The sequence below is a fragment of the Thamnophis sirtalis genome, unplaced genomic scaffold (genome assembly GCF_051295495.1).
Source record: "Thamnophis sirtalis isolate CommonGarterSnake01/CBP01778 unplaced genomic scaffold, rThaSir2_p1.2 scaffold_3, whole genome shotgun sequence".
In the NCBI taxonomy this organism is placed as follows: domain Eukaryota; kingdom Metazoa; phylum Chordata; class Lepidosauria; order Squamata; family Natricidae; genus Thamnophis; species Thamnophis sirtalis.
In genome coordinates, this window is record NW_028261383.1 from 17,756,505 (window position 1) to 17,771,470 (window position 14,966).

At 42.1% G+C, this 14,966-nt stretch overlaps 1 protein-coding gene across 1 annotated transcript in view; it reads right to left on the minus strand.

Moving 5' to 3' along the window:
- Positions 1–8,902: 8,902 nt before the first annotated feature.
- Positions 8,903–14,966, minus strand: part of LOC106551353 (uncharacterized) — a 49,025-nt gene continuing 42,961 nt past the window's right edge. Inside the window, exon 8 of the mRNA XM_087711598.1 lies at positions 8,903–10,902. Within this exon, the coding sequence (XP_087567724.1) occupies positions 9,939–10,902 (964 nt within the window). The 3' untranslated portion in view covers positions 8,903–9,938. The remainder of the gene's footprint in view (positions 10,903–14,966) is intronic.

Here is a 14,966-nt window from a genome sequence, read left to right on the forward strand (position 1 = left end):
TTCTGCAAGTCTCCATGATGCTCCAGCTGCTCAGAGGAGCGTCGCGCAGGCACTGTACGTGCCATGCACATGCATGGAAGCGCCAAAGACTTAAAAGACCGATAAGGAGCACGGGTGGGCAGGCAGGCCCTCCGGAGCACTGTACCGGTATCCGATGCTCCGGGCAGGCTCCGGTGCGCCCGTACCGGTGCGTACCGTCTGCCACCCCCTACTGCTTTCATCCCTTGGATGACCCAGCTGGGTATATAAAGCATACAGTTTTGGCATATTCTATCCCTGCATTTGCTCTCTTGCATTTGCTGCAAGACAGCGCCACCAGGGGGCGCACTCTGCAAAAGCAATCTCATCTCCTGAAGTCAAGTGAGCATGCCCAGAAGAGGGGGGGGGAGGGAGGGAGCAATGTGTATCCTGGCTAGAGTTTTACTTCTCTAGGCAGGGACACTCTCTCTCTTTAACCCTTTAAGTGACGGCGTAAAAAAGAGAAAACAGTAAATGTGGGTTTTTGTCTTCCAAGGTGAAAAAGAAAAAGGCCCATTTTGTGCATTGAATAAGAATCAGGGAACGGCAGGGACAACACAATGCAACACCTAGCATTGCACACCACAAAGGGGATGAGACCCCCTGATGGATTAGACCCCCTGGTGTGTGGAGATACTATGGAGACTCCTGAAGACCAGGAAACTGACAGGGGAAATTCCACGCCTGCAGTCCCAGAGTGAAGGGTCTCCTTTGCTGAACCCCTCCCTCATCTTTTGCTTGAGCTCAGGACATAATAAGCTTTTTTTTTTAAAAAAACTGTTTTTATTAAACACTTTCAGGGTTTAAAAAAGAATTTAAAAAATGTAAAAACAAATACAAAACAGATAAAAGCACAAAGAGCATAACAATATACTTTTACAGCTTCTTGTATCAGCACATATATTCTACTTTTGTAGTGTACTATTCCATTATTGCCTTCTAATAGTTTTTAACAATTCTAATGCTAATGTAATAATTACCGTATATTATAATAGTATAATGCATATAGTCAAATTTTACATATATACATTTTTTTTCCCATAGTATAATCAATAGTTTTCAAAACTTTTATTTCTTGTTTTGGCTTCTATTCTCTAGCCACTTGTACAGTCTACTCCAAATTTTATAACAGTCCGATTCTTCTCTTTCTTTCAACTCCATAATCATCCTGTCCATTTCAGCACGTTCGAGTATCTTCCTAATTACCATATCATCGGGTGTGTGTGTGTAGTTTTTCGTTTCCAAATTTGCGCAAAGGCGATCCTAGCAGCGGTTAGTATGCATAATGTTATATATTGATATAATATCTTATTGCAGTAATGAAACTTGGATGTTTATTTGGTGTGTGACTGGATCAGCCTTCCCCATCAATTCAAAAGCAGATAATGGAACAGAAATAACCAAGACATGATTTTCTAGATATCCTATTGAAAAATGATGTTTAAAGACTGATCAGCCAACGGCCTTCAAATGAAGCTCATACAAGTATGGAAGATCTCTTGCAAATCACTCAACTCTTGTTGACTTCGTAGGAGCATCCATGCCGTTTTCTTCGTCCCAGAGTGAAAGTGGTTTGTTTGTTTTCTTGGAAGAAATGTCCTTCTGGCTTCAGTTCCAAGTGGGGGAAAAGAGACTGGAAACATGGAGGCTGCTTGGAAAGATGGTTTAATGGTGAACAGGATCACATGGCTTGGGTTCCTGAACAGAAAAAGGGGAACACAAGCTTCCAGATGATGGGTGAAGAAGAAAAGAGAAAGTTCCTGGGTTTTTTATACACTGTTCAGCCCCACTTCTCTGTTTCCTGTTTCTGTGTAAGAAATGTATTCTGATTGGTTGTTAGACTCCCTGGGGCAGGGCGGGGGCAGTCTTACCTAACTCAGTAGGTTGTGTGCCTTTTTTGAGTCATAAACTTGGTTGAGTTCCCAGATGCCATGTGGTAAGTTTCTGTACAAGGCTAATCCTACCTTTGTTATGTAGACTAGCTCAGTTTTTTTTAATGGCTCATTCACAAAGATGGGGGCTATTAAGAGTAAGTCTGTTTCCTGCCTAAAAAAATGTTTCTCCATTTCTTATCCAGGGAAATATAATATTCTGCCTTTTCAATAGTTCCCAGGATATTTCATTTTTCTAGGAGAGGGCTGGGTGCTAACTTCCTACAGTTTGTTTCTTTTTTTCTTTTTTTTCTTTTTCTTTTTATATTTTTCTTCTCTTTCTTTCTCTTTCTTTTTTTCTTTTTCTTTTTATCTTTTTTCTTTCCTTTTTCTTTTTTCTTTTTCTTTCTTTTTCTTTTTCTTTCTCTTTTTCTTTCCTCTTTTTCTTTTCTTTCTCTTTCTTTTCCTCTTTCTTTCTTTTTCTTTTTCTTTCTATCTTTTTTCTTTCCTCTTTCTTTTTTTCCTTCTCCTTCCTTCCTTCCTTCCTTCCTTCCTTCCTTCCTTCCTTCCTTCCTTCCTTCCTTCCTTCCTTCCTTCCTTCCTTCCTTCCTTCCTTGTCATGGTTGTCCCAAATGTGCTTTTCCAACAGGCAACTGGACTTTCTGCTTCTTCTCAATCAAAGAATAAGATTAATTTCACAATTTTGCCAGAAAGTCAGGTTGCCTCTTGAAAAAGCATCTTTGGCACCTTTATCCCTGTAGGCCAGAGTCACCTGTGAAAGGACAGGCAGATGGACGCAGCAGGTTCTAAGCCACCTCTCCCTCCCCCTCCCTTCTTGGCCCGCCTCCGTCGTTAGGATGACCCAGCTGCCAATCAAACAGAACCGTTGGGCAGGAGGCAAGAAGGCGGGAAGCATCTGCGATGGCTGTTTGTGAGCTCTGCTGGCTCGAGGCTCCTAAGAGAAAGGCTAAAGGAAGTGACCCAAAGTCCAGATTCAAGAAAAGAGTGAAATTTAAATTAATTAATTCAGGAGAGGCAGCCAGGAAAGAGGCAGCAGCTGAGAAAACCGGGGAGGGGGAGGCACTTTTTGGCTTCCCTCAGAACCGGTCTGAGGGGAAAGTTTCCCTCAGAAGCGGTTGAGGGTCGGGAAGAACCCGTCAGAAAAAGCGAAGAAAGCTAAGATTAAACCAAACAAAACTAGAACACAAAAACTGAAAAAAATATTTTTTTTAATTCAGCTCGGTGGGGAAAAGAGTGACCGGAATCACTTGAGAGACCGCCTCCTGCCAATTACCTCCTTGCAACCAATTAGATCGCATAGATTAGGCCTCCTCCGAGTTCCATCTGCCAGTCAGTGTCGACTGGCAACTACACGGAGGAGAGCCTTTTCAGTAGTAGCTCCGACCCTTTGGAACGATCTCCTCGTGGAGATTCGTACCCTCACCACCGTCCAGACCTTCCGAAGACCTGGCTAGCCCGTCAGGCCTGGGGATAAAGATAATCTGTCCCCACCCGAATGATGAATGAATGTTGTTTACTATTTTACTTCTATGTATTGTTTTGCGTTTATTGTCTTGTACCCTCCCTTCCTTATTTTATGTAAGCCGCCCTGAGTCCCCTCAGGGAAAAGGGCGGCCTATAAATTCTAATAAAATCAAAATCAAATCAAATTAAGATGACAGCATTGGAGAAGTCTACCATAAGCAAATATGGAGCTATCAAATGGAAAGGTATGAGAATATAGTGGAATTGGATTTTAAGGAATTTAGTAGGTAGGGCCTACAGAAAATGGAGAGTTAAACTAGAAAAATTGTTTTATTAAATTCTGAACGAGTTGAAGGCATTTGGTAATTTATAGTTTTATTGGGAAGCTTTCCTTTATTAAAATAAACGGCTCTCTTCTGGTACAAAAACCGAACTAAAGACCATGTGAAGTGTTAATACCACTGCCTAGGCAGGGGGTTGGACTAAAAGACCTCCAAGGCCCCTTCCAACTCTGCTATTGTATTATTGTACTTTATAATGCCTTGGTAAGGCCACAATTGGAATACCGCATCATTTTGGTTGCCACAATGTAAAAAAAGCTCCAACAGTGGAAATTTTTAAGAGATTAGATAACCATTTGTCTGAAATGGTATAAGACAGGGGTCCCCAAACTTGGCAACTTTAAGACTTGTGGACTTCAAGTCCCAGAATTCTCCAGCTGGCTGGAGAATTCTGGGAGTTGAAATCCACAAGTCTTAAAATTGCCAAGTTTGAAGTCTTCTGGTATAAAGTTTCCTGCCTAAGCAGAAGGTTGGACTTGAAGAGCTCCAAGGACCCTTCCAACTCAGTTATTCTATATTTAGATTCTAACTAAATGACCAAGGTTTGAGTCTATTACATCCAGGTCACTTATAGTCACTGTATTGGAGAGCCAAAAAAAAAAACATCCATACCATCTTTGATAATGTGACAAAATTAGTGGACCAGAGGAATGCAGTCGATATAGTTTACTTGGACTCCAGTAAGGCATTTGATAAGGTAGACCATAACCTACTACTAGATAAATTAGAAGGATGTGGGTTAGACAACATCACCACCAGATGGATTTGTAACTGGCTGACCAACCGCACTCAACATGTAGTCCTCAATGGAACTCCATCTTCAAGGAGGGAAGTATGCAGTGGAGTACCCCAAGCTCTGTTTTGGACCCAGGACTCTTCAACATCTTCATCAATGATTTGGATGAGGGAATAAATGGGGAACTCATCAAATTTGCAGATGACACCAAGCTGGCAGGAATAGCCAACACTCCAGAAGAACTTGAACATTGGGCACTAACTAACAAAATGAAATTCAATGGTGGAAAGAGTAAGGTTCTACATTTAGGCAAGAAAAATGAAATGCACAGGTACAGTATAGGTGGTACCTTGCTCAACAGTAGTAACTGAAGGATCTTGGAGTCCTAGTGGACAACCATTTAAATATGAGCCAGCAGTGTGCAGCAGATGCCAAAAAAGCCAACACAGTTCTAGGCTGCATGAACAGAGGGATAGAATCAATATCACGTGAAGTGTTAATACCACTTTATAATGCCTTGGTAAGGCCACACTTGGAATACTGCATTCAGTTTTGGTCACCACGATGTAGAAAAGATGTGGCGATTCTAGAAAGAGTGCAGAGAAGAGCAACAAAAAGGATTAGGGGACTGGAGACTAAAACATGAAGAACAGTTGCAGGAACTGGGTATGTCTAGTTTAATAGAAAGATGGACTAGGGGAGACACGATAGCAGTCTTCCAATATCTCAGGGGTTGCCACAAAGAAGAGGGAGTCAAACTAGTCTCCAAGGCACCTGAGTGTAGAACACGAAGCAATGGGTGGAAACTAATCAAGGAGAGAAGCAACTTAGAACTGAAGAGAAATTTCCTGACAGTGAGAACAATTAATCAGTGGAACAGAAGTTGCCTCCAGAAGTTGTGAATGCCCCAACATCGGAAGTCTTTAAGAAGATGTTGGATAGCCATTTGTCTGAAACGGTGTAGGGTTTCCTGCCTAGGAAGGGGGTTGGACTAGAAGACCTCCAAGGTCCCTTCCAACTCTCCTATTGTATTGCTATTATCTGATTCCTTCCCATCAAATTGTTTTTTCCTCTTCTCTGTATGGTAAGAGCACACATTACTGGGTAGGTCTTTGTAGATATGCATCCTAAATCATTTTGCTGTGCTGTCCTATAGATCTTGCAGGACATAGGATATTACAGGTGGGCATTTCCAAATTAAATCCCCATCTATAAAGATTCTTCTGACTCCCTTGCCAACAATTTTGTATAATCCACAATACAAGTCATGTTGGGGTAATGGAGGCTTTACAAACTCAAAAATGTCCTTCTTTGCTCAAAAACAGTAGTTGGGAAATCAGAAGAGCCGAGGTGGCGCAGTGGTTAAATGCAGCACTGCAGGCTACTTCAGCTGACTGCTATCTGCAGTTCGGCTGTTCAAATCTCACCGGCTCAGGGTTGACTCAGCCTTCCATCCTTCCAAGGTGGGTAAAATGAGGACCCAGATTGTTGTTGGGGGCAATATGCTGACTCTGTAAACCGCTTAGAGAGGGCTGAGAGCCCTATGAAGCGGTATATAAGTCTAACTACTATTGCTATTGCTATAGATTACTAACATTTACAGACTTCATCCATATCTTATGAAGCGGTATATAAGTGTTCTTGCTATCTTCTAATCATATTTTATTTCTGTAAAAAGTTTTTTTTTTTAACATTACATACACTTTTCATCTTTGGTGAGGGAAGAACAAAATAATCTACAGCTCATGAATTCAGCGAAATGGTCTAGAAAAGTTTTCACATTTGCGACTGAATTCCTTGTGTGTCCAATCACATTTGGCCAATAAAGAATTCTATTCTATTCTATCATCAAAGTAAGAGAGCAAACAAATATGGATAAATTCCCATTAAAATTAAGTAGGTCATTTTCTGTTTGCAAGTTCAAAGAAAAATTGTTTCTTCCCACGCTTCATATTTGCTTTGACTGCCTCCTGTGCCATAATAATACACAATTTGTGCTTCAATGGAATTTTGAGTTAATCCCTGGTTTAAATGAACTTTTAGGAGAATTTATAAAATGTATCACACATATTAAGAGTAATACAGATAAAGAGAAAAACACCATACTAAAAATAATAACAAGCACAGTTCACTTTACTGAAGAAACACATTCACACACATTAAATCTGGAAGGATTTTCTTGTTTACAGAGCTAAAAAAGAGTTTTGGTGACTTAGATGTAGTGTTTAGGGATACTGCAATTTAGAAAATCATCTAAAATTGGAATTGAATCTAATTATATGGGCAACATTCAAATATAAATGTTGAAACCAAATATCTACTTGCCTGAAACACTCAGAGCAAGTTAATATATTCTGAGTTGATTTACCAATCAAATGTTAATTACGTGCCACCAAATCTATGTTGAATCTTGAGTGGACCACATGGATTTTCTTCAGGAAGATCTCTTTTCAACTTGGCCTTTTAACCAGATCGAAGGTGCATTCACTGTTGTAACCATCTTGCTGTTGGTTGTTTTCTTTCTTTCTTTCTTTCTTTCTTTCTTTCTTTCTTTCTTTCTTTCTTTCTTTCTTTCTTTCTCTCTCTCTCTCTCTCTCTCTCTTTCTTTTTCTCTTTCTTCTTTTCCAATTAAAGACTGGGTCATCAAACAGCAACTCTACTTCAATGGGTAAATCTTGATCAACAGATCAAATAGGACTTTCCAACTAAAATAGCATCATCTCCTGTCTTTTTTCCAAGAAATATGTCCTTGCCTTGACATTTAGTAAAATTTATTTCCCATTGGAAAAATGGGGAAAAGGGCTGTGCCAGTTGACCCTTCCCCTTTTTCAACTTACCATAGCTAACATCTGTAAATATTTAGAAGGCAGCTATAATCCTTTCATGAATATATTTAGTTAAAAGATGTTTTCCAGTTGGCATTCAAAATAATGAAACCTATTTTGTTTATCTAGACTAAAACATTTTATTTGGCACATCCCGAAGTTGAACTAACTCCATCCAACCAAACAGGATAGAATCTTTCACGCTGGAAGTTACCGTATATACTCGAGTATAGGCCGACCCGAATATAAGCCGAGGCACCTAATTTTACCACAAAAAACTGGAAAAGTTATTGACTCGAGTATAAGCCTAGGGTGGGAAATGCAGCAGCTACTGATAAATTTCAAAAATAAAAATAGATACCAATAATGCCATTGCCTATTGAATAACATATACAGCCTGCCTGTGCCCATTAAATATACAGTAGCCATTGTAAAAATTTGCTCTGCATAACAAATTATTATCACACAATACCGGTGTATTCAATGAAATACTTCACTCACCTCATGATGCTGATGTCCCGCTGTGATGATGATGTCCCGCCTCCTATGACACACGGCACAGTGATTCCTATCATTGGATCACTGTACCAGAGGAGGTGGGACATCGCTATGTGGCTGCTTGCCATAACAAGGAGGAGGTGGGACATCGTTGCAGAGCGGCAGGAGGGGGAGGAAGGGGAATCGTAAGATAGCCCTGCATTACATTAGAACGTGAGGAGGGGGGATGGTGAGGTGCACGCTGCGCGGCAAACTGACACAGAGGGAGGGGAAACTCAGGGGCACTGGGCCATTCACAAGCGTCACCCAGCGGCATGGCCCCGCCCCTTTTTCTCCTCCAATTCAGGCAAATTTTTCACTGACTCGAGTATAAGCCGAGGCGGCTTTTTTCAGCTCAAAAAGTGGGCTGAAAAACTAGGCTTATACTTGAGTATATACAGTACTTAAATTTCTAAAATCAAAGCAAAGTCTTAAGAGATGCAGCAAAACTGGGCCTTCTCAAAGAATGCTGTCTCTGTGTCCTTTTCCATTTCCATATGCTTCTTCAGCAGCACAGGTAGGTGATATAAATTGATCCAAGTTAATGTGGGCAGGAGGCAGAGAATCTCCCTGAAATTGTCCATGGCAATTCCATCATGAATCAAGCAGTATGCATATATTTTTTTCTTTCAAAAAAGTATTTTGTTTGGATTAAAAAAAGAAAGTGAGGCAGGAAGCAGAAGCCTCACTCCCTTCTTTGTGGCAGCTGGGGGAATGGCTGAAATGGCCATGATTATGCAGACCCAGTCATCTGTGATTACAAACTACTAACATACAGTTTGAGACCTACAGACAGCAATATGTTTAGGTTACCCATTTGCATTTTTGAGGTCCCTGAGGCTTCTCTGGACATACATCATCCTTCTTGTTTTCTAAGTGTTAAGTCTCCTAAAACTGCTGGAGTCACCAACCTCTAAATTTAAAAATACTGGAGGGCTGTAGGTATTGTGAGAGGATGAAAAAAGTTTTAAAAATCCTTATTTTTGTGACATTAACAACATTCTTTCTACTTCTTTATCTACAGTCTCCTACTAAGCACAGAAAGATGGCAAAATTATTTCACCGCTGCAATAACAAGTATTTTACTTGTTTAAAAAGAAACCACCATAAAGAGGAAAACATTTAAATTATACATCTGCAATTCCAGGAAACGCCGTAAAAAAGATTTACATCACTACAGAACTAACAAGACTACAATAAACCTGAAACAAGTCTTAAGTAACTTTTGAGAACTTTCAGAGACAAGTTGGTTGAATGAGAGGTCCACTTAAGAGATCAGAAAAAACTGTGTTGACATTTTATGAACTGGTGTCAGATTAAGACCGGCTCATGAGTACCGTAAGCCTCTCCCGAAGAGGTTTCAACCCTAGTAGATAATAAAACCTTTCCCATCTGGAAGAAAATCTCAAGATTGTTGGATGGTGAAAGTTGCAGGAACAAGAATATAATTCAGATTTTTCTCCTACTACCCAAAGGATGTCATTTGAACAAGTCTGCCAATTACCAGCCACGGGTTTGGTTTCATCCTAAGAGATTTTGGATGGGATCCTGTTTAAGCTTTTCTGTTATCTTGAGCAGGGTCCAGAAGATCTTTGAAAATGAACATAAGGAAGTTATTATACTTCATCAAAGCACATTAAATGCAATGGGGAGGAGAAAAGGCAACAGTAGAAGCCACATAGATATCACAGACATCATTTGCATGATAATGCCAATGGGCGTGGCATTTCTTGCTCCACCCATAAATATCCGTGGAAAGTTGAATCCTTTCAAATTCTTATTCATGTCTGAGTTGATATTTCATATCACACATCTGTCACACAGAACCTTCTAGAAGCCTTTCTGGGTGAGATCCCAGATCAATAACAGAATGTAATTACTCTCTGCAGTTCTGTTATGGGTGGCTTCCAGTTGACTGTCTCATTCTCCACTGCATTGTTTAAGATACAAATATTATCGATATCAACCAATCATCAGGGTTAAAAATGATTGAAGCTGTAATTATTTTTCAATTATAACCTCAGTTTCCTTCCAGATGTTGCCAGGAGAGAGGATTACAATGATTCTCTGTTCTTCCATTATGTCTCTTGGTTCAGCCCCAAGATACCAAAAGAGACAATATTTATCACCGGTTTCCGGACCAAATAAAGGAGATTAAACAATTGTCAGGATACAAATAGGAGCTCTCAAAGGGAGCTGAAGTTTCTCTAACCACATCTCCATTTTGGCTGGATGCCGTGTGGGTGGTGGTTTCATGCTGAGTAAGTTGCTCACTATACTTAAAGTCCTTGCCACACACTAAGCATTGGAATGGGTTCTCATCAGCATGGGTTCTTTGATGTGAAGTCAATTGGTGCCTAAGGGCAAAGCGCTTCCTACACTCCAAACATTCATAGGGTTTCTCTCCTGTATGGATTCTCTGGTGCTTATAAAAGTTCCCACTCATCCGGAAACTCTTCCCACATTCCATGCAGGTGTAAGGTTTTTCTCCTGTGTGGATCGTCTGATGTTTATAAAGGTTGCTTCTCTTGCTGAAGTTCTTCCCGCACTCCAAGCATTGATATGGCTTCTCCCCTGTATGGATCCGCTTATGGGCCGTGAGGTTACTGCTCTTGCTGAAGCTCTTCCCACACTCGAGGCATTTATAGGGTTTCTCCCCTGTATGAGTTCTCTGGTGGGTATTTAGACTTCCGCTATTGCTGAAGCGCCTTCCACACTCTGTGCATTTGTACGGTTTCTCTCCGGTGTGGATACTTCGGTGTTGGGCAAGATGCTGGCTGCGGCTGAAGCACTTCCCACAGTCGGCACATTGAAAGGGTTTCTCCCCTGTGTGGACGCTTCTGTGTTGAATGAGATGCTGGCTGCGGCTGAAGCACTTCCCGCAGTCCATGCATTCGTAAGGTTTTTCCCCAGTATGAGTTCTTTGATGGACTGTCAGGCTGAAGTTCTGCGTGAAACTCTTTCCACACTCCAAGCACTTATACGACTTTTTCCCCGCATGAGTCCTCTGGTGAGAAAGCAGGTGGCTGCTCATACTAAAGCTCTTTCCACATTCAAAGCATTTGAAGGGTTTCTCCCCCGTGCATGGACTTGAAAGCAAATTATGATTGAGGTATTTCAGAGAGGGCTCCATGCACTTCCTGTTTTTCTGGCCACCGCCTGCTGGAGAGAGAGAAAAAAATAGAAATTTAAAGCAAAAATGGAGACGATGATTAGAGAATCTTCTTAGCTGCATCTATATTTCTGCATTTTCATGCTTCTTGCAGCTTTTCTAGGTTTGTTATTTTACAGTGCTTGTATCCTACACACATATAGCTTTCGGGCAGCGGACAAGAATAAAAAATGCATAATATGGTGAATAGCCAGGGATTAGAATCGGAGTAGAGATGGAAACAACTTTGGAGGTCTTCTAGTCCAGCCCCCTGCTCAAGCAGGAGATCCTATACCATTTCAGGCAAGTGACTGTCTAGTTTCTTCTTAAAAACCTCAACCACCCATAACTTCTGGTGGCAAGCTGCTCCACTGGTTAATTGTCATCACTAATAGGAAGTCTGCCCCTAATTCTAGGTTGCTTCTCTCTTTGATTAGTTCCCATTCTTTGTTTCTTGCCTGGGCCTCTGGTGCTTTGGAAAATAAATCAATCCCTCCTTTGTGGCAGCCCCTCAAATAATGGAACATTGCTATTATGACACCCTCCCCCAAGTCCTCCTTTTCTTTAACTGGCCAAACCCAAGTCCCACAACAGTTCTTCATATGTTCTAGTCTCCAGACCTTTAAACGTCTTGGTTGCGATTTGCACTTTTTCCAAAGCCTCAACATCTTTTTTGTAATGTCACCAAAACTGGATGCAGTATTCCAAGTGTGGTCTTACTAAGACTTTACAAAGCTGCACTAATGCTTCATGTGATTGTGAGTCTATGCCTCTGTTTATACTACCAAAGATTGTATTAGGTTTTTTTGCTACTGTCGCACGCCGCTGACTTCCCAAGGTCTCTCTCACAGTTACTGTTTCTGAGCCAGGCTTCTCCTAATCTGTACATATACCTTTGTTTTTTTCCTGACCAGATGTAAAACCTTGCTTTTCTCCACATTAAATTTCATTTTGTTGGATAGGGCCCATTGTTCAAGTCTGTCAAGATCTTTTTAGATCTTCAATTATTATTGATTATAGATTATTGCATTCATAATCACATCAGGAGCCGAGGTGGCGCAGTGGTTAGGGTGCAGTACTGCAGGCCACTTCAGCTGACTGTTATCTGATTTGATTTGATTGCATTGCATTGCATTTATATGCCGCCCTATTCCCGGAGGGACTCAGGGCGACTAACAAATCAAAGGGAGGGAATAGAGACAAGGGGAAAAACAACAAACAAGCAACTACAAAAAGAATTTAAAAACAATCAACAACCACACAGTTCGAGCGGGGACGGGAACTCGTCAACCCCCGGCCTGTCAGAACAGCCAGGTTTTAAGGGCTTTGCGGAAGGCCTGAAGGGTGGTGAGGGTCCGAATCTCCACGGGGAGCTCCTTCCAGAGGGTCGGAGCAGCCACAGAGAAGACCCTCCTCCGGGTGGTAGCCAATCGGCATTGGCCAGTGGATGGAATTCGGAGGAGGCCTACTCTGTGGGATCTAATAGGTCTGTTGTAGGTAATTGGCAGCAGGCGGTCTCTCAAGTACCCAGGTCCAATACCATGAAGATCTGCAGTTCAGCGGTTCTAATCTCACCGGCTCAAGGTTGACTCAGCCTTCCATCCTTCCGAGGTGGGTGAAATGAGGACCCAGACTATGCTGACTCTGTAAACCGCTTAGAGAGGGCTGAAAGCCCTATGAAGCGGTATATAAGTCTGCTATTGCTATCATGAACCAAAAGCCCATTGAACTTGAATATCATCAGAACTAAAGGAGTTGTGAGACCCTCCCCATTTCCAAGGGCAAACCCAATGTGTGGGGCCTATGTACTTTTATCTCCTGTGCCCTGAAACATAGAGTAGTTTTTGAATATGCTGCCAGTTCAGACAATATTTTTAGGTCCAATTTTCACTTGATTTTAGTACAGATTTAGTACACATAGTATCATTTTTCAAAATATGGCTTAATGAGGAAATGTGGTAGGGGAGGGGACCTGTAATAAAAGGAAGGACCAATTGGAAAAAGGTTGCCTTCCAGCCATGGGTCTAAATTTGTCCAGTTAGAAGAATGGTTGGCAAAAAAAATCAGGCCAAGATGATTGCAAATCCATATTAGCATTAGCACTTAGACTTATATAGTGCTTCACAGTGCTTTACATTCCTGGTTACAGAGTCAGCACATTGGCCCACAAAAATCTGGCTCCTCGTTTTATCAACTTTGGAAGGCTGAATCCACATTGAACCTGTTGAGATTCGAACTGCCAAATTGCAGGTAGCCAGCAGTCAGCAGAAGTAGCCTGCCGTACTACACTCTAACCACTGTGACACCGCGGCTCTTCTGTTACATAAGAATAAGCTGCTGTAACAATATAAAGTAGATTCCTCATCTTCCAAACCAAATAAACCCACCAACAGCCCATGAAGAGCCGAGGTGGCGCAATGGTTAAATGCAGCACTGCAGGCTACTTCAGCTAACTGCAGTTCGGCTGTTCAAATCTCACCAGGGTTGACTCAGCCTTCCATCCTTCCGAGGTGGGTAAAATGAGGACCCGGATTGTTGTTGGGGGCAATATGCTGACTCTGTAAACTGCTTAGAGAGGGCTGAAAGCCCTATGAAGCAGTATATAAGTCTGCTATTGCTACTGCTATGAAATAACTGATAAGGATTTATTGTGAATTTAGTTTTGTACCATTGAAATGGCCCAACAAAGTAACATCTCCATTTTACCAGCTTCTATTCAGCAGACTTCTATTCAGATGCAACTGACCACATCTGAATTCAGAGTTCCAGGTCAAGCAATAAATGCATGTTGTAACACCGATCTACATTAATTTGGAGCTAAGGAGTCCCATTCTCCTCAGGTTGCCTGTAAAACTGAGTTGGCCTTTTTCTCTAGGAGGATCTCGCTTTAGAGCTGCTGCTTTTCAAGCACTTTCCCACCAGTGGGATACTAATGGATCTTGTGAGCTTCTATTCTTGGGCAGGCATCACAAATCTCTAAACCACATGAAACTGGAACTAGCATGTGGCAGAACTGCCAGTCCACAGCAATGGCACTGCAGGATCTCCTCGCGGTTTGCATAACAGAAAGGGGAAGGAACAGGAGGATAGATATTGGGAATCTGTTGTGGCCCAGCAGGATCCGCTGGAGCTGCTGAGGGACTCAGATAGCGACGAGCCTTATGAGTTGGCTATGGAGGAGATGGAGGACCCTGGGCAGACTTCAGACTCAGAGCAGGGACCAGAGAGGCTGGTTGGGCACCAGGAGGTGCCTGAGGCATGGAGCAGTGGAGATGAATTAAGGGAGTTTGTCCCTGACACAAGATTACAACAGAAGCGATGGTGGCAACAGCTGCATCAGAGACAAGCTCCTCGGAGATAATTAAGCCAGGTGGTTGTGGCTTGGCTCCTCCCAAGAGCTTATTTAAGAAGAGCTTTTGGGGAGGATATTTCTTACGGGACACAACCGTTTAAAGTAATCTGGTCTGAACTGTTTGTGAAACAACGCCTGAGAAGCTGTTATCTGCATCCATAGGAGTCTGGGTTGCTGCCAAGGTTCTTTATCTGTTTGTGTTTGGGCTTTCAGCCACCAAGATTTATAGTCCTGCCAATAGTGTTGTGGCATTCCAGCTAAGCTTGTCTCGGCATTCGTTACTGGACGGAGGGAGGGGGGTCAGAACAGGGATCCATGGATCTCAGAAAAGGGGGGTGCCCTTTAGAGCACGGCCCCCCCAGTCAAGCAGCATGCCAGAAACTAGGCTGTGCAAACAAGTGAAGCCCCATCCGCAGGATGCAGACAGCACACAAAACCACACCAGCTACTGTCCATGGGAAAAAAACTGATCTCCACGGAACCGGTGCCCAAAAGGTTGTGGGGCTGCTGCTTTGGAACTCTATCAAAGTTAAGGGACCTTTAAAAGAAACAAAAAAAACCATTCCCACAACCAGCAGGGAAACTGCTCCACCAGAAGGGCAGCTCTTGTGCCATCGATGTGCCAAGAAATTAATGCATTTGAGAACAAC